At 42.9% G+C, this 22,683-nt stretch overlaps 1 protein-coding gene across 2 annotated transcripts in view; it reads left to right on the top strand.

Moving 5' to 3' along the window:
- The first annotated feature begins 4,799 nt into the window (after positions 1-4,799).
- si:ch211-210g13.5 (inactive phospholipase C-like protein 2) overlaps positions 4,800-22,683 on the top strand; it is a 61,279-nt gene continuing 43,395 nt past the window's right edge. For both annotated transcript variants that reach the window (XR_005896328.1, XM_041062131.1), the window contains exon 1: positions 4,800-5,594. Coding sequence is in view for 1 of the 2 variants with exons in the window: in XM_041062131.1 (XP_040918065.1) it covers positions 5,292-5,594 (303 nt within the window). In the remaining variant the exon portion in view is untranslated. The remainder of the gene's footprint in view (positions 5,595-22,683) is intronic.

Below are 22,683 nucleotides of genomic sequence, written 5' to 3'. Positions count from 1 at the left end.
ACGTGCTGCATCAGTCAGCGGTCGGATTTTAATTACCTTTATTCACAGGCTACTGTGTAAGCGGTCGAAAACCTTGTGCAGGTCAGTGATTGTAATTGAGCGGAACAGGGTTCCTCCTGGTCAGAGGTGGGTTGTTGTTTGGATACTGAGCCTTCACTTATTACAAGGGCTTTAAAACAGAGACATCACATTAGGTTTTTATCCGAAGATATAAAGATGTCTATATAAAAAGTATTTGACTCACTAGTGGTAAATACAAGTGTTCTATTTTGATCAAACTAAGCCTGTAGGGCTCTGTTCTATAGAAGTTAAGGTAGCGTACATTGTACAGTTTGTAGGTTTATTTCAGTCATAGCGTTATAGTAATGATGGGCAGTATCAACAATCAAGAATATCTTGAACTGTTTTGTAGAGCTAACAAATACACACTGTATTAGAATTCCCACCAAGCCATAGAGTAACACTAACAGGTATGGCTGGTATGAAAAACATGTAATCCATCATTTGATGTTTCTGCTATTCGCAAAATTTTGAGACAGTACAATAACAAACTCACAGTCAACTGATATTAATCAGATGAGATCAACTTTCGAGCAATATTTTTTAAACAGAGACACATGCCTCCAGTTTCTTTATTCTGGTTCATCTAAGCTATGTCACCACCAGGGGTCAGTAAAGTCCAATGAATCAGACACACAGCTCGACACTAAGACATGAGGAAAAATCATGTGTGTGTCATTTCATAAGTGAAAAAACAGAAGCCTTACCACGCACCTCATATAAACCATGAAACTGATCAAAATGTTCAACAGCCGCATCTTGATTGTTGTAAAAATCAACAGGTGCAACCATATTTTAACCGGAGGCACAGGCATATTCTGACAAATTTCAGCCCTCCAGATCCTTTCTCACTCTATAAGTTCATCCCCTCTCCTCTTAAAATCGAAACAGCTGGCCTGCTGTTTCTAGTGAGTCCCCCAACAACATCAACAAGAACTCAACATTTCAGTTAAACAAGCTTAAGTGGAGTTAAAGGCACAATCAGTAACGGTTTGACCAAGTTGTAATTTGGGGTCCAGTCACATTGGCTATATAATGGAAGAGATTGAGTTATGGATAGAAAATTGGCACTTTGTTAATCAGAATTGAAAATGTGAACCTGTTTACTCCCGATGCAGATGTAAACAAATCTTCTACAGCGTCATTAAACATTAATCAGATCCTGTTTCTGCCAAGTTGTCCCTTTGCTTAGATCATGGATTGTGACGTCAGAGAGCAACAGTAAATGCAGAATTAGAATGTAAAAGCTACACAACATGTAAAGCGTTCATGGGAAGGATTTTATACACAGTTTCTGTTCCTGTTGGACTGATGATCACATGGGCCGGCACAGGAAGTGCGGTGGCAAAGCTCAGGAAGACACACCCTCTGTTCCCCAGCTGTGAGCGGCAGGAACTTCCTCCGTAGATATCACCATTCAAATACTATACATGCATCTGTAGAAGAAGAAGTAGGTTTTTTATTATTGTGGTTTCATTTTTATCTCAGGATCTTCCTTTGAAGAAGGACAGGGGTGACTGTAACTGATTCTGCACACACAGTGAGTGAGAAGTAAAGGTGCAAAAGAACAACTTGACAAACGCACAGCTTTCTACAAAAATCTTGTGTGATTATAAATCCTGAACGACTCTCTCTTCTTTTCCCCCGTAGCCAACTGGGATTAGGAGACTTGATCAATAGCCAGCTGTCATCAGTGCGATGGCCTGGCTTCTGTTGATGAGCCCTGGTGGGTGGAGGGAAACATTAGAGGCCTGAAAGTATGGCGATGGAGATCCATTGGTCTGAGCCTGACAGCTACTATAGCAGGATGGAGCAGTATCTTACTGTACGTAGCCATGGCTGACATCCTGCCACAGGAAACTATAACAAACCTCACTGAAAAACAACAAGGTTGTTATTTTCGAGTGACTTTGCCATTTCAGTGTTCAAGAGTGCTGATGCAGCTTACTCTTTATTCCACTTTCTCTCTCACTTGGGGTTTTAGCTCTTTTTACTCTCGGGTCAAGCAAAAGTTATGTTTTTCTCTTTACTTCATTCCTGATCCAGTCATTCGTCACGCCCTAATCTCTTCTATCAGTAAAGAAATGCTTTACATTGCAGTATTTGTAGGTGGATCATTGAGAGGCCCCTGACTGAGGTCACTAATGTGAACTACACTGACCCCCACTCACCTCCTTTGGTTTAAGTCCACGTGGAGCTGATGTTTGAGTTTTGAGACTGGTTGTCAGAGGCCTTTTCACAATAAAGTGAGACAGCTGGGCCAGACGGGGAGGCTTTTAAAAGCAGAACTTTTGCTGAATTATTTCTGAGAATGCATAATACATGACCCCGAGAGATCACGAGGGAAAGGAGGGCGGGAGGGGGCAGTGAGAGTGAGTGAGGAAAAGAAGGGGCCATGTAGTCTCTCCTGCCTCCTCTTCCTGGACATTTACTGTCTCCGTTTAGCAGCATCCATTCCTTCACTCTTTTCCTCTGCCACAGTATACATTCACAGATCCCATTCACTTGCGCCTCTCACTATTCTTCCCATCCTTGAAAAGTAGCTTGGCTTCTACAATGCTCACATGTCTAAGTCATTCTCATTCATAAGATTGAATGCGATTAGAGAGGCCGTGTTTTGGCTGCAGATTAAGCCACTTATCACCACCAAGGTCTGTGAAAACGTCCACAAAGAAACACTTGCAGCCTTGAATGAGACAATTAGCTTCTACAAACTGCCCCACATTCTGACAAAATGCAATCAGCGATGACATGCAGTATCCAGTAAACCGCTGTGTGTTTTATGTGGGTGTTGGTATTTGCCAGAAAGAATTTCCTCACTGTTTGCAGACTTCACACGAAGGATAACAATCCAAATATAGAATCAAGTCCGTGATGTCAAGACATTGCTTTGGCTCTGATTAGTCTGGCCATACTTGACAATTATGAACAGACGCTGAGCTCACGCTCTCTGCTGCACATGACTCCTTTCATACAAATTGTCTGTGATTCGATTTGCCTCCTCATTGGGTTATAAATGGGGTTACATTATCCCAGCTTATTGGCCATGTCTCATCTGATGATGTGAGTGACTTTGAACGTTACATCCATAGTTGTAGTTTACTTGAGCCTGGCCTCACAGGCATACGCATATACTTAGCTTTATGGCATGTGAAACAGGGATGCTGAGGTTATATAGCATGCAGTGATGTTACACAACTGCAGTCTTTCCAATTTACTCTGAATGTGATTGTAAATGAAAAGGACTACTATTCGCAGACTCCTCTCTGTTCTTTCCTGCTGATTGTCTTCAAATCAATACCTAAGCACAGGGTAGGTGGTTGAAGTAAGAGCATCCTTGCATCTTTGATGAAGAGTGAGGCTGTAAAGTGCCAGTTCATGTGTTGTCTTTTAGTTGGTACTATTCTTCTTAGCATGTTGGGTAGGTGAAAACAGTTTAAAAAGCTTTTCAGTGTTCTAAAAAGGTGGTTCAGAGACAGATAAATGAAAAATCATAACTATTATTATTTTTCTCCTCTGTGCTCATTTAGATCAGATGTACAACTAGATTAAACTAAAGTTACAATTACAAAAGAATTATGCTCCCTCACATCTCAAGGATAAAGGTATTGAGCATGTAGGATTCCCAAAATTCAAGCTAAAAGAGCAGTTAAATGTTAAAAAAAAATATCTGGTGAGTCTTTTCTCTGTGCTGTCCTACATAGCACCAAATCACCTGGAGGAAACAAGGACACACTGTGACTGTTGCAAAGCACCTGAAGCTACAATTAATCAGTATCATGCAGTTGCACAGCTGCAGCCTCTTTAGTTTCAGACTTGCAATTATGGATTTGAGCATTTCAGTCCAGCCTGCACCACCTCTAGCAGAGGCAGATATAGCAGACTTGACTCATTTAATCAACTGATCTCAGTCTTCTGACAGTTGATTGGTCAAACTGTGTGCTCTTCATTGGTTGGAACAAAAACCTGCAGCCACAGGGCCTTTTGTGGAGCAGTTTGGACACCACTGACCTATGGGAAAGGACAGTAACAGCTGCAGCGAGTTTGACACTTGCGCCACTTGCAGCCAATGACTTTTACAGCTCAGATTTTTTTTTTCTTCCAGTTCATTTGTGTTTGTGGGGTTCACCATGGTAGCATACCATGTTCACCATGGTAACCTACAGCTTAAATGTCCTCTGTCACTGTCTGCTCATAACTTTGTAGCAGGGTGGTGATGAACACAGGCCAAGTGTTTAGAAGGTGAAACAAGGGCTAAATCAATTTACACATCTTTGAAAAGATGCAGCAGTAACACACAGCAGCAGTCACTTTACTTGCCTGTAGGTGGCAGCAGGATCGAACTACTGCTCTCTTATTACTTGAAACTTAAATTTTATCATTTGAATTGAATTTTATCCTTTTTTTGTAATCCGATTCTCAGTTTTTAACAATTTTCACTAAATTTTAAACAGATTCCCTTGGAACACGGAAGATGATGTTGATATTTTCTGTAATAAAGCTGCAGAACCTACAGAGTGAAGGAAAGCGAAATGTTTGGCCCAAACTCTCTGAAACTTACACCATAGGCTGCTGTGGTCGGTCTGGGGGAGAGATCGGTGTGCGCGCGCACGTCTGAAGAATCGAACTGTGATTGCGCGCGCCGGATAATGGGTTTGATGGTACGCGCACGCGCCGGCGTGCGGCCGCGTTCGCTGGCTTATTGCGATTGCGCCCTCTCAGTCTTGAATTTGTCCCGCGGATGCATGTGAGAGGAGGGGGGAAGCTCTCCCGTTTGCAAGCGCTGCAAAAGTGTACAGGACGCGAGGGCGATGCGCACGGCGGAGAGTCTACAGAAGCGGACGTGGTGAGGGAAACTGATTTTTTTTAGGACGAGCAGACGACAGTGCAAGCTGTAAAGAGAAACGGCAGCAGCAAACCCTCATCTTAACTCAGCGTCTCCAGTGTTTTTTTTTTTTCTCCTTTCCTCTGAAGCACACGCCTCCAGAAGGCTAATCGGAGAAGGTCGCGTGTGGTCTACACAACGTCTGCTCGTTATTTCTCCCGGACGCTTCGGTCTGACATCCGCTGCCCGGCTTCAGACGCTACCGTGCGCTCCGGCGATGGGCACGCAGTGGTGATCGGGAGAAGAAGACGAGCCGCCCTGGACGTCAACAAGTCCGCCGTGCTGTGAGAAAATGGGCTGTTTTTACATAGTGGAGGGGAGGGCTTTGCTGTAACACCGGCGGATCATGGCAGGGGTACACACTTCAGATGCAGTGTCGGGACATTTTTTGGATCCTGCCATCGGCGCCCCGCCAGCCCAGGGCGCGACCAACGCAGCGGGAGTCACCGGCGATGCGGCTGCACTTCCTCCGACCGGTAACCGGGCGTACTTGGAGGTGTCGGCCGCTGCCCAGGGCTACGGGGCCGAAGGAGTTTACACCAATGGACGGTACAGGGAGCACAGCAGTCCAAGGATCGGGAGTGGCAGCCGTGACAATTCTGCCGAGAGAAGTCAGGGAGCTGGAAACACACCTTGCGGCATCATGAAGGTTGGTTGATCGAAACACTTAATTCTCCTTGTCAATGATTCTCAAGGTGACACAAGAGGAATTTGCTAAGTGACTGTGCCCAAAGCCTAACAAAGCCAGAAGAAGCTATACAAATGCGTGGTAAGCCCAGTTACCCAAACCATGGTCCATAGACTTTCAGGGGTCCTTAGAGTTCCACTGGGTACCCCATACAAATGAGAATTAATGTGCTTTTATCTTAGCAGCTCTCCGTAGAAGTTAGAAGGGAATTTCCCAGAATTTGATTTAATTTCCCTACTTATGGTAAAAACAGAAATACTCTATAATTCAGTATTCTAAAAAAAATAAAATAACAACGAATGCAAAAGTGCCAGCACATTGCTGTATTTTGACTTCACATGTGGATGTCCTTGTGTCACGTGTGTGTGTCAGACACTTTGACGCGAGGTGATCTATAGATGTTCTGCAATAATCATCTTAAAAACTATTATTATAAAAGTTCCTAAAACTTTTCAGACATGCAGGTGGCACCGTTAATGTCAGTTCTAACAGCAGCATGTTTAAAAGGAGCCTGACAGTTTTTGCATTCTTTGGAGCCATTTGCCATTCTTGCACTTAACCTTCAACTCCTACAAAAAAAAAAAAAGAGTATATAGTAAAATACTCAGAATAACCGAGTGTGTTTGTGTGTGTTTACTGTTAGAAACATTGCTAGAATTCTGCTGTGGTATGATTTAAAATTTACTGCAAGAATAATGAAGTTTCTATTGGATGAGTTGCACTACACCCTGGATTAAATTTTTAACAGTTAACAATGTAGAGGTAGAATCAGGTCTTGGTGAAACAGAAGGTGCACAGAGCTTGGTGTGCTTTGAAACCTTAGCCTAATATAAACTTGATTTGTGGGCCAGGGGCAGGCCGCCTTTCTCCATATAGCTCTTTCACTAATGGATAGTGTGATTTTAATATTTCTGATGGCTGCCCAGCCCAAATTAGGGCTCCCATTACTGGAGGTTAATTAACTGGTCTTCCACATGGGCAAGATGGCAAGTTTCCTTGTAAGATTTATATAATGTTACCCCTTGTTATGCTTTTAGCACACAAGAATGCTTTGTTTCTACAACACAGTGTGCAATCTGTTAGCATGACAGACTGCATCATGGGGTCCTTGGTGGAGATTGAAGGATTGCGTAGGTGGGACACACTGGAGAGTTGCATTCTGTCATATCAGACCTAGTTTGCTTAGCAACTGACACAAAACACTGGCTAATTCTTTGTTACCCCCATTATTGGATTCCCTGTGGGTATGGGCAAATGCAGTGCACTCTCCCAAACAACATTTATACATGTATGGATATAGAGTTCAGATGCACAGTCTGCTGGTTCAGTGTTGTCAGCTCAGTGCAATACAATTTACTACTACTACTCCTAACATTTGCTCATCGTAAAAAAAAAAAAAAAAAACCTTTGAAATATCATAACATATGCCTTGAAAGCCCTAAATCCATGCTCTTCCCACAAAACAATCAGTCTACCTCTGTGAGTCTCATGAGCAAAACATGACAGGAAAGCTAGAGGGGACTGTGCTGTCTAAATACGACTGATAGCAAATCTTCAAAGGCTAGTCATCCGAATACCATGTTCATATGGTGTTAGAAAGTGATCCACCTGAGCTGTGCTGCATTGTGTCTGCAAATTCTCATGTCTTGTCTCCTTAAAAGGGGAGGGCCTTAAAAAGAACTCATCAGTGTTGAAGCACAAATGTCTGTATTGCACCCGAGGCTATATGGTTCCCATAGCTGACCCGTGATCTCACCACACTCGAAGGAAATCATCTGTGTGATGTATTTTGAATTCAGACAAATCAGCATTCTGTGGAAATTCGAGTGTCTTCACACCTCGTGTCACTTGAGCGCGTGGCTTTTTACACTTGTGACCTTGTGCACTCAGCTTCAGCTTCAGTCGCACATGTGTTTGGTGAAATAAAGTGAAAGCTCAGTAATTTGAAAGACAGCAGTGACTAAACTAATAAAGCACAGGGACACTGCACATTGCTGAGCTGTGCACGGCTTGTGGAATTCCCTTCTTTTATGTTTCAGCTGTGCTTCAGATAGCATTCAATGCTATAGAAAATAACCCTGCAGTCTATTAACTATTATTTAACTGCTAGCTTTTGTTTGAATTTCAATAGAGTGCAGTTTTCCACACATCACCATTCCACTGTAAGTAAAGTCCTTCAGCTATGTACCACTTAGCAAATATCGTTACGGTTTCATGTTAATCACCTGACAGCCTTGTGGAACAGGTTTGAGCATTTAACATAAAGATATTCAAAGCACAGAGGTGAACCATTCCTCTCTGAATTATGCTTTGTAACTCTGATACTTGCTCATGTTCAGCAGGTGTGTCCAAATGAGCTTTAATTTGTGTGAGCACCTCTAAAAAGGTGCATCGCATATTACAGTCACGACACGGTACGCACTGTTCGAGCAGAAAATTGTAGGAAACTGGGTCAGCCATTCTGTAGACTTGGTTCATGTATGACTTCAGCACACCCACCTGCACTTGAGTGGCACTTTGCTGCGTGCGTGTTTGAGTGGAGCTTTAAAAGGTGAAGGGTCTGTGGGTCCGTGGGAATCAGGAAGCAAATGAGCAATTACAGCGTTGCATTACCTCATTAACTTGGCCCTCAACAAGCAAATCTTACAAGAGAGGGATTTGTGTGTCCGTCCCTTAAGCGGGCATCCAACTTTGTCCTCTTGTCATTTCCTCAGCGGGGTGACAGTGTCGTGGTGGAGAGCCTGCCGAGTGGCTAGAGGGGGGGGTTTGTGATGCAGCCTTGTTATGTAATGCTGGACTGTGGACAGCTGCAAGGCCGGCTCCAGCCTGGCTGCTGGGTGGAGGGAACTGACAACCGGCACAACTAGGGAAGGCGCAAACCGGATTTTACCAAGAATTTAAAGACAGAACTGTTGCGTCTAAACAGAAGCTCCCGAGCATCCGCACTTTCTTTCATTTCTGCTTTTTCTGCTCTCTTCTTTGTGCTTTGTAGTCCGTAACCTTAACAGCAGATAAAAGGTCAAGCTTTTATTTTCAGAGATCTGCCAAAAAAAAAAAAAACACAGTTCATGGTTGGGTTAAAGGTAATCCAAGAAGTCATCCTCAACAATGTTATATCAGTGATGTAACACTGTTAATGTCCATAGGGAATGAAGATCAATAAAGATCACATGGTAATCAGTCTGTCTTGCATAAGGTCCTCTCCTCCAACCACCTCCGCACTGTGCCTTCGTGAGTATCAGGATATCAATTCACCCTCTCATTCACAACCTCATGTAATAGATTTGAGCAAAACTGACCTAGCTTGACCCCTCATCAGCTCAAGAGCGTACTGAGATGCTTAATATGAGACAGACACATAAGATTGGCTTATAGAGGAGTCAGTTCTTTCCACCGAGAAGCGAAAGCTTCCCTGAGCAAATGAAAAAGAGAACATCCTAGAGGAGAAAGTGGGTAGGTGATGCTTTGATTTTCAAGAGTTTTAAATGATGAAAGATTCCAGTTTCACTCTTGGAAGTTTTGCTCTTATATGTAGGTCATCTAAATCTGGTATCTGTAGTTTGTGAAACCGTCTTCCTGTTTCCTGAAGGACAGAAAATCCTCTGGGTTAAAAACAGGAAACTTCAGATGTAATTTTGGTGCACTTAAGTATCCAAACCTGCCTCTGGTAAAAGTGAAGCATTCTGCCACATACAAATAAGGCACAAAAAGTGATGACAGATAAGCACAGGCACTGAAATGCACCTTCCAATCTCAAAGTCATCTTCCGCCACGCTCTGAGTATATAAATAGAAAAAAGAAAAAGCAGTTCAGTACTGTGTTTGACCACCTCTGGCCTTGATAACAGCTGCCGTGCATCATGCTAGCGACTCAACAGAGGACCTGTGGTGTCCCAGTGTAAAAGCTGGTCATGCACACATAAGTGCCTTTGATAACTGCCCGAGGTTGATGGGTGGATAGTCCTTTTTATGGTGCATTCATGTTCACCCCACAAGGGTTCAGCGAGATTGATATCAGGGATGGTCACCAGGTCATTAATGCCATTTTATCTGAATGTTCCTTGGATCATTTCTGGGCGATTCTTGCATTATGACAAGTAGATGATCTTTCTGAAAATATCTGTCCCTGTGGGGGTTCGGTGTGACAGTGAATGGTGGAACCTGTTATGATGAGAAGGTGCACTCTGGCATCAGATTTGGATTTGGTCACTGTGACACAAATCTGTAGTGTGATCTTAACAGTCATGGCAGTTATACATATTTTCTGTTAATTTATGCTCCTTCATATGCAAAAGTAGTGTGGAAAGATGTTGTTAATTGCTGTTGCATATACCTGTGTCCTCAGATACAGACTTATGCAAATAGAAAGGGAGAGCCCACTTCCTCTGCATGGCCAGTTGTTTGCCTAGGAATGTACCGCAGATTCTAGCTCTCATACATCACCTCCCCAGTGCCACCTTGGGTTTGCTTAGACTTCTCATAAACTGAGTATTTGTAACCAAATGATGATGTTACTTCCTCCGTATCCCCAAAAGTGGTTAATCTCACTTGATGGGGAAATTATTTTGTCAATGATGAACATATTTGTCAGTGATTTAATGAAGTTTGCTTGGCATGATGAGTTCTTCACTGGTTAAAGAGTGACCTCAGATGTTCTGACACATCCATTAATTACAGCCTCTAGGTGCTGTCCTACATATAGTTGCTCTGCATGGTTAAGGCAGCTTTTGTGATTGTATTAGGGCTGCAGCTAACAATTAAAAGCAGACAATTGTCGCATTTGAGAAGCGGAGAGCCCTCAAATTGGCATTTTTGCTTGAAAATGACTCAAATGATTAATCAGTTATCAAAACTGTTGCCAGTTATTTTATTTATTTATTTTTATGAAATACTCAGCTAATCATTGCATAGCTCTAGATTGTTAGGCCATTATTTACTAACTGGTACATTAAAACTGTGCCAAGTACGTGTCTGTTTTCATCTTCAGGCCACAAGAAATTCAGCAGCAACAAACGGCTGAATATCAGAATTATTAGTATACGTGGTTTGTCTTGCTGTGAAAAATAATGCACAACAGTAAGTTTTTTTCCTCATACATATGTTGGTTTATATGTAGGTTTATTTCCTCCTGTTGGAAAAACAACAACAACAGCGTTTTCACTGTTTTCTTTGTGGCATTTCAAAACTTTACTTAAAACCTGTCTGACACCCGGATGGAAACGTAGCTGTAGGGGATTTGTCAGACAGCAGTGCAGTGTCTTAAATTTCTACCCCCTGATGGATTCCACTGTCAGCCTGCCTCTGCTTGTGGCTATTGTTTCCCTAATGTGAGATTTCTCTGATCCGCTTGAGGACTGAGGACACCTCAGTGCAAGCCTGAACAAATAACACTGATTACATGTAGTGGGATCATCTGAGATGATGATGATGGTGATGAGAATTGGAATAAGAGCCTATCCACGCCTCACTGCTTTTATCACAGGCTTTGTGTAAAATAAGAGTTGCCTCCAGAAATTTAATTTAAAGTTATGGAATATGAGTAGACATCGCAGAAGTTAGGGTAACAGGCATGTCTCTTTTAAGGATTTTAAAGAGCACAAGTTATTCCCATGTCTCCCGCAGCAGCGCCCTGTACTGAACGCTTAGATATTTTTGGAAAACATAGATCTGCAGTGTGTTGAAAAGGAGGCAGCGGAAGATGTGAAGTGGTGATTACAGGCGTCTGGAGCTGCTGAATCATCGCTTGCTCTCTTGACTGGTTCTCTCAAAGCAGCAATCTTCCAAATACAAACATCTCAAATAGGACTCTTTGTGTTTGAGTCCACAGCTTAGCGTCGAACAGAGAGCAAAAGCATAAACAGTTTTATAAAGGTCACTCACCCACAGACAAACACCGAGCTCGAGAGCCCCAAAATGCATTCCCAGAACAAGAGTGATTAACATCTCCGTGGAGTTAATCTAAACAAAGAAGAACTGTGATTTATGAAGGTTTTAGGTTTTTATTTAGCTTTTTATTGCAAGGTTATTCGATAGACTCTCCATAATGTGTTACTGCTTGAAGCTGCATTGCTGTCATTTAACTGAAATCAAAGTATAGAAAAGACAAAGAGTGCGGGGAGAGGGAAAAGTTAAAAAGTCGGGAGACACAGTTTGAGTGTTTATTGGCAATATGGAGAGTCCATATCTGAGTTCATGAGGCTTGGTTTCAAACACATTCTGCTACAGCAGACGAATAGAAATTACTCTCTTGGGCGATCATTGTCAGTCAGTCCCATATTTACTAGTAGTTACAGTTTGAAATCGCTGATGCTAATTAGCAAACACTATACTAAAGTAACTACTGTTACAACTCTGATTTTCTGTATTTGACTTTCCCCACAGAGCAACAGAGTTTCTCTTGTTCGTATGGCCATCTGTCTCATGTTTCAGGGGTGGGGTGGTCCAAAGCTGCCTCCTAGCCCTTCGCCCTCCTTTATTCCCTTAAAGGATAATGACTTGAGCTGGAACCTCAGTTACCCATGTGTCAAGTTGAGCCCCAGATGAAGAGAGTTCTTTCAAACAAGAACAGCTGATTCGATTGGACACCACAGAATGCCTTATCTTGATGATCCTTGCAGGAGACGTGCAGCGGTGATGATACCACGGCAGAGGCAGCGACAGTGCTCTGGCGTTTTACTGTGTGTGGTCTTCATGGCAGGGAAAATGCTTTGGGCAAAATAAGTGAGGCAGGACACTGATTTGACCAAGAGAGTATTTAGAGTCTTATAGAATGAGCTTGACTCTCCCAGAAGAGCTATTGTCATTTTGAGGACATAAGTAAAGATGAGTAATATTGAGGTTTGTCAAGCGGGATGTTTCCCAGGTCCATCTCAGCTCAGGGGAACAGAGGTCTGATGGATGAATAGGAAATGTGTCTGTGAGAGGTGCTCCACCTGGCTTTGCTCTGACATGTCTTTTACTGCCTGTAGAACACACGGCACTTCCTCTCAATCACATTTTATTTTCTTCTTCATCTTCTTCTTTTTCTTTATTTTCTTCTTAATGTGCAGTAAGACAGGAAAAGGATGTAACGGTACACTCAGACGAGTACTGTGTGACTAAGGATGATGAAACAGTTTGCAATCCTCAAAAATAAAAATCCAGTCCACCAAACATAAAACGTTGCACGTTAATTTTGCATTGCCATTTGAAAGCAATTTGAATTCTGTGTAAAAGCTCAGTAATGCATTGTTTCAGTATAAGCGATGTTTGGGAACAATTTCAACATGCGAAGCTATTCAGCAGAGTCAGGTTTAATTTGGTGCTGCTCTCACTCTCCATCTTTCTCTGCGACGATGTGCAGCAGTCGTGTCTTGAGTTTCGTGTCGTTCCATACGACAGATGTTAAGTGTGAATCCCGGGTTTTCCCCAAGTAATCCCACTGATGGGAAGGAAACATAGAAGATGCAGCTAGCTCTGTTTGTTCCATTTTCTTTCATAATTCATCTTGATTAAAAAGAGCAGAAAAGGATGGTGACAGGTAAGACCAGTGCCAAGTCCTCTACGGCCTCGCTTTATTTCCTTAGACAGTCAATCTGTTAGGTTTGGGCTGCCGGAGGGAGCACACTGCCTTCACGTCCGCACCATTTCATTCTTCTGTCCCTCCTCCTGCTACCCAAGGTGGAGAACAGGGAGAGAACGATTAGAGGAGGGAACAGCGTGATGGATGAATTCGGACGTGAGGTGTATACGTGTCTTTTTGCGCATGTGTGTGGTCATTTTCAGTCACAGGCGCTCTGGTATAGAAAGTGACAGTAGTGAATGTTAATGCTGAATTTAGCAGCGTTCCAAGCTAAAAAAGTACTACAACAGCTTTTCTCATCGGAACCAACAGAAATTTCTGTCGCAAGGTTGAACATGACAAAAGACCGAAACCTTGACCACTGCATTCTGAGAGAACACAATATGATGAGAGAAAACTAATAATGGAAGATAAGACCGGAGAATTGCAGCAGGAAGGAAGTGATGCGACGTCTGACCTTGTGGGTGGATCTGCATCAAGGCATGCCAGAGCCAGTGAGATGTCAGGACATCATAGGTATTATTAGGCGTACGGTAAGATAAGATGAAACGGTGAGATTAATCCCACAGGGAGAGTTTTTCCTACACTGTATTTGTGTGTGTGCAAAGACTGTGCACAAGCCAGGCTGTTTTGACTTGTTCAGTCTCACACATGCATTTATCTGTAGATAAAGAGGCCATCATCAGTGCGTGGACTGCTCGGTATTTCACACTTCACTATGAGACACAAAAAAGAAAAAAAAAAGAAATTAAAAATACTGATCATCAGCCAAGATTTGCTCTACTTTAACTGAACACATACTGCATTGCTTTTTAGTAGTCTTTCACCACAGGTCAAATACAGTGGTTGTGGAAAAGTGTAAGGTTGTGTTTGGAGGTTTGAATACCCGTAGATACGAGCAGAGACTTTTTTTTTCTGGAGCTACTGAAAAAAAAAAGAAAAAACCCTCTGGTTTTCTTCTGCTGCTTCGTGTCTGTATTTTTTCTGCCTTGCCAGTGTGGATGCCAGTGTTGTTCCAGGCCTCTGTCTACTCCGCACTGCAATATTTGCCTTCATTTTTTTCATTGCGTTCTTCGACCCTTGCGTTCTGTCTAACCTCGCACCATGTCAAGATCCATTCAGCTAAAGCCCTATGCCTATTAATAGATTTTTATAATCGTGGGCTCGATCTTGCAGTCGGCCTTTTTGAAAGATGAACAACACAAAGCGGTGTTTTTGCTTTTGAGGTCTACAAAGCAGAGCAGCCTGCTGCATTTTCAGGTTGTTGTCGATAGATATCACAAGGAGATTATCTTGTGATAAAGTTGCAGCTTTATGTCATGTAAATAGCAGGGCTGGATGTCAAACCTCAGTGTTTTATACCTGTAGCTCAGAGTATCAAAAACAGTCAAAAGTATACGACAAACAGGAATTGAATGTATGGTTTTATCTGTGGTTTTGTTTTTCTTATCATTTCATCAGACTGTTATAAGTTTAAATTAACATTTTACAACCTTAGATGTGATTATTTGTTTTGGTTTTGGTACCGAAAACCAAAACATGCATCATTTTGGTAGTTAAGATTCATAGATAGATACTTTATTCATCCCCTAGGGGAAATTCACTTAGTTAAATATAAACGTTTCAGATGATAACCTGCAGAAGGAATTATTGTTTTTTGACTGTGGTTGTGGAAAGTTAGAATGCTAATATAAACTAAGCTGGTGAAAACCATTAGCTTGGCTTCGTCTTGTTTAACTGTGAAACTCAATGCGTTGCAAGAACTTGATGTAAAGTGCATGATGCATCATGGACAGGTCATACCGATACAACAAGAGGCTTGTTGTCTGCTGAGCTATGCTGCACATCTTTTTTGCCACGATGGTTGATTGTAGCCAGTGGTACGCAGACCTTGCCAGGGATTCACAGATGGTGCCATTTTTCTTTTTGGCCTGGCACAGATGGCAGAAGATGAGGAAATTTTGTGCTTTAAGCACATGAGCTGAGTACGTCTGTGGCTGAAATTAGATGTGATGTGCAGTTAAATTATCTCGTTTGATTCAGCGATTGACCCTTTTTGGCATTTTCTGTTGTTCAAAACCAACCTCATCATGGTGTCAGAATTTGCCTACGCAAAGTTTTTTCAGTTTTCAGTTTTTTAAATGTTTTTATAATGTACTGACTGACTGAGTTGTTGTGGCTACCTGTGCATTTAAAAGAAATATCATGTGCCTTTATTGATGAGCCATTCTTAGACTTCAACACCTACACAACCTGAATGACACTTTCCTCTTCCACAGGAGACATTGCTTGTAATATTAAACTTAGTAGCAGTAACTGTTCACCCCAGATCTTGCACAGATGTTGCTGAGGCCATCTGCCTTGCTTGTTTGCGGTGCCACCATGTCCTCATTCATGCTGCCTGTGACAGAGTGTGCATCGCCCCAGGGTGTCTTTCTGCAGGTTACAGTGCAAGCGCGGGCATGTCACTCAAACATTCCACTGATGCTCTGAACACACACGCACGCACACACGCACACGCACACACTCCTATGCAGCTTCAATTTGTGTCTGCAGCTTAAACAGAATACATTATTGACATTTTCATCTTCAGGGCTTCACAAATCACTCCTTTACATTCTACAAGTGTGTTTTCAGCTTAGAGAGGGAAAGCTCTATGTCTGTGTGTGTGTTCTTCTGTTGTGTACAGCACATGTGTCTGGATGGTCTATGTATGTTTGCTGTACAGTGATGCATGTGTGTAGTTACTGACAGAGAAAGACTTCACTCAGCTTTGAGCATATATAAGATGTGAGTTTGGGGATTGGAGGATTATGTTCCGGGGGCTCATGCGATCCCAGCTTTCTATCTGCACTGGGCCTCTGGCCTGCCAGACCTCGGCTTGTGAATGTACTGTGTATCAGTTTGTATATTTATGTTTTCTCTGGATATATACAGCTTGTGTGTGATGGGGGAGCAGGCTGGGCTTTGCTGTGACTTTGAAATGAGGGATTTTATGTGTGCTCTTTGCAGTGCATGTGTAGGGGTCTTGAGAGAGACAGATCCAGACTTTACACTGTGGAATGTGATACTGTGCTGTCAGCGCTGCCCCGGAGCTAGGAAAATAAAAGAGGGAGAAAGTTAAGAGGCCATGATGACAGAGAGGGAGTTCATTGATGTTGGTTTTCTTGATAAAAATGAATGAAGTATAGTTAAAAGAAGGTTCAAATTAACATTTTAGATCCATTCCAAGTTTGAAAACATCCGGGTTAATCCAAGTTAATCCTTCATCAGATTTCCACCTTATCTTTATAAAGAGCAACATTAAAAGGGATTCAGGATTTAGCTAAACTGCAAATTTGGAATAAAATACCAAGATAGAAATAAAAACAAGATAGAAAATATTGCCCTCCATATCACTGCATCTGCTCTTAGTGAGTACCCACATCTCAAAATGTGGGTACTCTTCAATACAGAAAACTGCACATCAAGTCAACATAAATACATAAATGAAAAAAAAAAATTAAAATTAGGACAACCAGTCAACCACATCTTTGTATACGTGTAACCCGGAGTGACAGTTGATGCCGGCAAAATGCTGGACTAAAGTGAGTATTATTTCCACCACCTCATGTTTATTTCTGCCTCTGCGGCTGCTGCAGCTCCAGCTGAGCCTCTCAGCGAGGAGCAAACACCCGTTTCCCTCTCGCAGCAAGAGGAAAAATGAATCAGGAAAGGGTCTATAAAAGTCACAGAGCAGTGACGAAACAAGTGGTGAAAAACCTACATCCTTTCAGAACTGCAGAATCCGTGTTTTTCACCCCACCATTTCCACCGAAAAAAATAAACAACCATCAGTTTTCTATATTTTAGCCCTAACTAAAGTTTACCCCCAACCAGTTTTGATAGCGTACAGTAAGATGGATGTCCTACCCTCCGGACAGCCCGGGAATATGCTGACTCCATGGTTTTGTCAAAGTTCAGTTGTCATTCTGAGGTAATACAGTTGTGAGGAGGAGATGTTTGAAAACTCTCCAGGGCGGTCCGTTAAAGGGTACCCTGGTACCCTGGCACCTCTGACATTCCTGGAAATAAAATTCATTCATGAGCTATGTTGTCTGAACATCACCCCCAGAAAGTCAACAAACAAACAAACAGGTGTTGTGTACAAGACAAGCAGGAACTAACAAACTGTGGCTGGTTTTGCAAGTCTTGAAATGTAGGATTTTTTTCCTCAGGTACTTGAATGTATCTAATCTACCACTAATAATGTACCTTTTATATATATTAAAAAAAAATAAAGCACATGCAATTTGTAGTTCATGGGCAAAAAAAAAAACATGCAAAATTAGTTGTATGGCCATTTTTAATAAGTTCCTAGAGTCGAGGCGTTCCTATTAATGCCACTGAATAAGTCATACTCCAATTAGCCTGAACAGAACAGGTCAGTCTGTGTAAGTGGGCACAAATTCTCAGCACAGGGTGACCCAGTTGTCAACAGCCTTGACAAGGTGTGTGAGAGGAGCACTCGTTGTCATGAGCATTTTTTAGATGGAAGCTGAGGTGCAGAGGAGGAAAGAGACTGTCCACTGGTCTGTATCCGGGATCCAATTTTATTTTGTGTGTGTCTGTGTGTGTGTGTGTGTGTATGTGTGTGTGCACATGACAGTCTTGGGGGAGTGAATGTATGCCCACGAGTGAGTGTAATTCTGAGTGCATGGTTGTGTGAAAAGGTCACACACTCATGCAGCAGGGAAGTCGGTTTGGTAATCAGGAGAATTAAGGTCAGTGTGTGTATCTGTGATTGTCAGTGGGCTGGCAGGTGCCGAGAGGTGTGGGTGGCTCCCAGCATGGGCCACAAATAAACTTAAGAATCTCAATTAAACTCATTCTTAGATCGTAACAGAGATCCTCACAGCTGAGGCCCTTTAAAGGGACATCTTGATATTTTTTGGGAAGCGTTCCAATTCGCTTTCTAGCTGAAAATTAGATGAGAAGATTGATACCACTCATGTCTGTATGCTAAACATGAAGCTACAGCCCGCAGCCAGTTAGCTTAGCACATAAACTGGAAACAGTAGGAAACAACTAGCCTGGGTGTGTCCGAAGGTAACACTTATGTTTTGCACAGTTAACACGTGAGTCAACGTTTCATCATAATTCACATCTATAGCTGCCAAATGGACAGAGAAGTGACTTGTTGATTGTTTAGGCCCCGTGGGGAATGCAGGGTGAGGTCCTTTCAGTGCTTAGACATACTTCTTACTAAATACAGCTTATTGGCCCTGGCCTGGATGTTAATTTCCCCTTGCTGGACCAGCAACGAGAGAATAACATACAAATCAACGTCCGGACTGCTCTCTTGAATGCTGCTCACCAGTGGAAAGATAAGAAAAGCAAGAGAAGAGGAGAAGGAGGAGAGAGTCAGAGAGAGATGGTGAGAGGTATGAAAAGGCAGAGGGAGGAAGATGGAGAAATAGAAGAACCGAGAGGGCACTGTCTGTTCTACAGCTATAGGCCATTAGCACCTTCAGTTGGCAGTAATCCTGAACAGTCTTCTCCCGACAGCCTAGTCACGAAGCAGGAGGATGCAGAGAGAGATGGGGAAGTGAGACACAGATGAAGGGAGAGAGTGAAGATGCAAAGCCAGATCTTTTGCATGCACATGCTTCAGTGAGGCCACGAGGGTGCCTGTCTTCCTGTCCTCATTTAACCTGAGTACGGCGTAGGCCTCGTCTCTCGGTCCATGAGAGGCTTGAAATGACAAAGGCAGCTTAGTCACCAGAAGTTTCAAACTGAGAAATGCGACTTGTGTGAGGACTGGGCGGATCCCGTTTGCCTTGCGACACTCTCACAAATGTGTGTGGTTTTTTTTGGCAGTTGTCGTGTGCCATCTTGAAATGAAGTGTAACGACTGGTTTGTTAGACAAAACAAAACCGTGTAAGTGCATGTCCGTCAGATTGTGATTCTCAGTTCTGAGTCCCTGGGACTTAAAACGATTAATTATCTAAATAGTTGCTGATTCATTTTCTGTGGAGCAGCTAAATATTTGACGAAACGTTTCAGCTCTTATTAAGTTTGAAATAGCAAGCGAGAAACTAAATCTTAGGTATTTGATGTCAAAGTGGCAGCGCAGTAGTAGTTTCTCTTCTGTTTCTTTTTTGTTTTTCTTAGTTTCGTATATGAAGGACTCGCTGATGAAGAAATCGGGTAGAGATTGACTGTCTGATGGTGCCTTCAGGAATTCTACGTCGGTGCCAAATCTCACTTCTCTCTTTTTCCTCATTTTATTTTCAGTTTCATTCAAGTCACACGTTTTTACCCTCATTGTTTACCCAACATGCAGAGTGAATATCCACAACCAATTAGAAGCCAAATCAGCAGAAGTCCCCTTCTCTCAGCAGACGCTATAAATTCTCATGCAAATATAACTGCTAGAATAAGTGTTTGTCTTCATGATTGGGGTAGTTATATCATAATCTCATTAAACAGTTTTATGTTATAGCTTCCACTTTTATAAAATTCTGAGTATTTTTCCGATGGACTGCAACAAAAGGCACCGCAAATTAAGAATTTAAATGGGCAACTTGTTCTCCATATCACAATAAAGCTTTGAATCTTTGAACCTCGACTGACTCACTGAGAACATTACAGGCAGAGAACTGGAGGGAGTTAGTAAAGTAGGACATGACTGCCTACTGAAGGCAAACAGCACCTTCATCCCTCTAAATCAGCCGATTTCTATGAATTTATTATTGAGAGAAAAGGTGCTGCTGAACCTAGTAAATGAGAGAAACAGAGCCGACACATCTAATGCATGTCAGTCATCCCCATCACCTCGGGTAATTAGTATTCACACTGTATTCACAGACATCTCATGCTGAGACTGATAAAACTCCCTCAGGCCTTGCATATGTGTGTGTGTGTGTGTGTGTGTGTGTGTGTTAGAGTGTGGGAAACAGGTGCGCATTTCCCCATTTGGCCGTCTTTGTTTACATTGCTTGTGGCTGTGAGGAGGGTACTGCGTGTGTGTGTGTCTGTGTGTGTGTCTGTTATTGTTTATACTGTGGGAAGAAGCGTTCTTGGTGACAATGCCAGCCCCTGTGGTGCAGCCTCTCTCCTACCTGCCACTTACACTCCAGACTCGCAGAGACCCATGGACCCGTAATGTGTGCGTGCGTTGCTTCATGGAGCCGCCTGCTGTCACAGACAGAGTGGATGGAGGGGAGGAAAAGAGTGGAGATGAGAAAAGGGGGTCTGGCTATGGATGCAGGGAAGGCAAGGGGCAGGTGCAGGTAGTGGCAGAGATAGAGAAGCGCAGGCATCGAGATAGCTGACATCAGCCTGGAGAGGTCAAGGTGAAAGCTGGAGGGAGTGAGGGGTGTTTACAGGATGGAGAGCTACACACTTGGATGGTGGAGGAAGATAAATGCGAAGGAGGAGGAGAAGGACGTGGGGTGGAGTAGGAGGATTGATCTGATGGTCAGCTAAATCTTGAGGCTGGCCAGGTGCCATTAGATTAGCAGATAACTGCACAGCAATCCGATTAGAGGATAGTTTATCAAACAGTGATGCTGGGAGCACTGGAGTGGAACACAGGTGGAGGCCAAACCTGCGCATCCCAGGGCAATTTCAGACTACAAGCACAAGCATATACTCAGCCACACACACCTGCACGTGCACTGTTTGCTAATGTTGTTAAATGCTTTCCTGTCTGCACAGGAGTTTGTCCTTGTAACAGGATGTGCTACTCCTCCCTCTTCTCCTGCTCGGCCCCTCCCACCCATATCCCAACTCATGGTCAGACGAGGCAGAGCAGGAGGAGGAGGAGGAGAGAAAAGAGGATCACATTTCCCAGAGTCAACGCTGCATAGGTGATAAAGGAACCTGACAGCCAGCTATCAGTCATAAGCATCTTCCAGCCTGGGCCATGCCAAGCACCTCCACAATCTCCTCCCCTACTTCAAGTATTGATTTTAGACTGACTGATCGCCAGCAGAGATGTAGAGGTGTGTTTGCCTACCCTGCCTTGTGTTATACCTTCTGTATGTTATGGCTGTCATGTATGTAGGGCCATTAGCATGCTTGTGCCATCAGGTCAATTACTACATCCCTTATTGATGGAGCTCTTGACTGGAAATAAATTGAAACAGGGGCCTGCACTGTGGAAATGTTATTGACTTAGCTGGAGCCGTAAAGTTAAGTACATCCCTGCAGCCCCCGCAAGGTGGAGGGGCCATGCACGCCCACGGGGACCCAGCTCTCAGCAATGCAAAATAAAAGGACCATAGGCCCTGTCGGAATAATATTAAAGTTAAGAAGGGTACACTTCATGATATTTAATGTATTTTAAGGTGCAAATATATGCCGAATATATACATTATATTAAGTTTAAAATCTTTGTTGTGCACCTTAGTCTTTCTGTCCAAATTTATAATGTAGTGTATGTGAGCAAAAGATACCAGTACAGAGACAAGCAAGATGAAAAGAAAATACTAGAGTACTGCCCAGAACTGATGGAATAAACAGGAAACAGCAGAATTTACTGCCAGATCTCCTAAAATAACATCAGTGTGTGGAATGGCAGGTCCTGACAGCTGTGGAAATTGCAGCCCATCACAGATAGCAGGTGACTATTAGCTTAATAGCCCACTGACAGCTGAAGATAATATCATTTTGGATCAGGAAAGTTGTCGGTGCATCGTAGTTTTATTGCGACCAGGAAACCTCCAAAACAATTTCAGTCACATGTTCTGAGCTCCTGCAGGAGAGAGTGGGTCTCCACATGGCTCTCCGTCAGCTTGAAATTTACCGTTCTCTAAGACCTGCTCCCCTTGCCGATGCCACACCTGTCAAGCTCTCTGTTCTTACACGGCACATAATGCAGTCTACAGTGAGAACAGTGGCAGATTTACCACAAAAGCCTTAGAAATTCTTGAAGCAGCGGGTCCTTGATTTCAGAAAGTGGCAGGCAAAAGCATACTTCTCATTTCTGCGACAACTGCTCGCCGGCTGAAATGACAACTGTTGGTGGCAGATTTTAGTTGCTTTCTTATTAATCTGGCCTTGCCTGTTAATGTTTACAACTGACTTGTCTTAAAGGGCATATCCTGAAAAAGTACCTGATACTGTATAATAGTGATGTGAAAGCAGCTGGACGTACTGTACGTGCAAGTCTAAGTGACAACCACAGGTAAATTTCCAAAACCATTCACATCACAGCTCCTGCGTCTGCTCCCTGGCAGCAGCGCTGCTTGCATATCAATGAGAAGTATCTCTCCTTAATTTCCTCACGTTTGCAAGATGTTTGATAGAGGAGACACATAATTTCATGCCTCTAGTCAAACATCTACTGTGTGTCAGTAGTCTCATTAGTTCCCCCCGAAAGTTTGATTCATTCCTTGAAGTGAGACTGGCAGCAGCACCTGACTGGCTCACCCAGTGATTTTCCACTTTAGTCATCCATCAAAATTCATTCTTCTGCTGATTAAAGCTCATCTGCATCAGGCA

This window comes from Toxotes jaculatrix, chromosome 18 (genome assembly GCF_017976425.1).
Source record: "Toxotes jaculatrix isolate fToxJac2 chromosome 18, fToxJac2.pri, whole genome shotgun sequence".
Classification (NCBI taxonomy): Eukaryota; Metazoa; Chordata; class Actinopteri; family Toxotidae; genus Toxotes; species Toxotes jaculatrix.
Note: the sequence above shows the minus strand (reverse complement) of the source record. Positions and strands in the feature narration are given on the sequence as shown.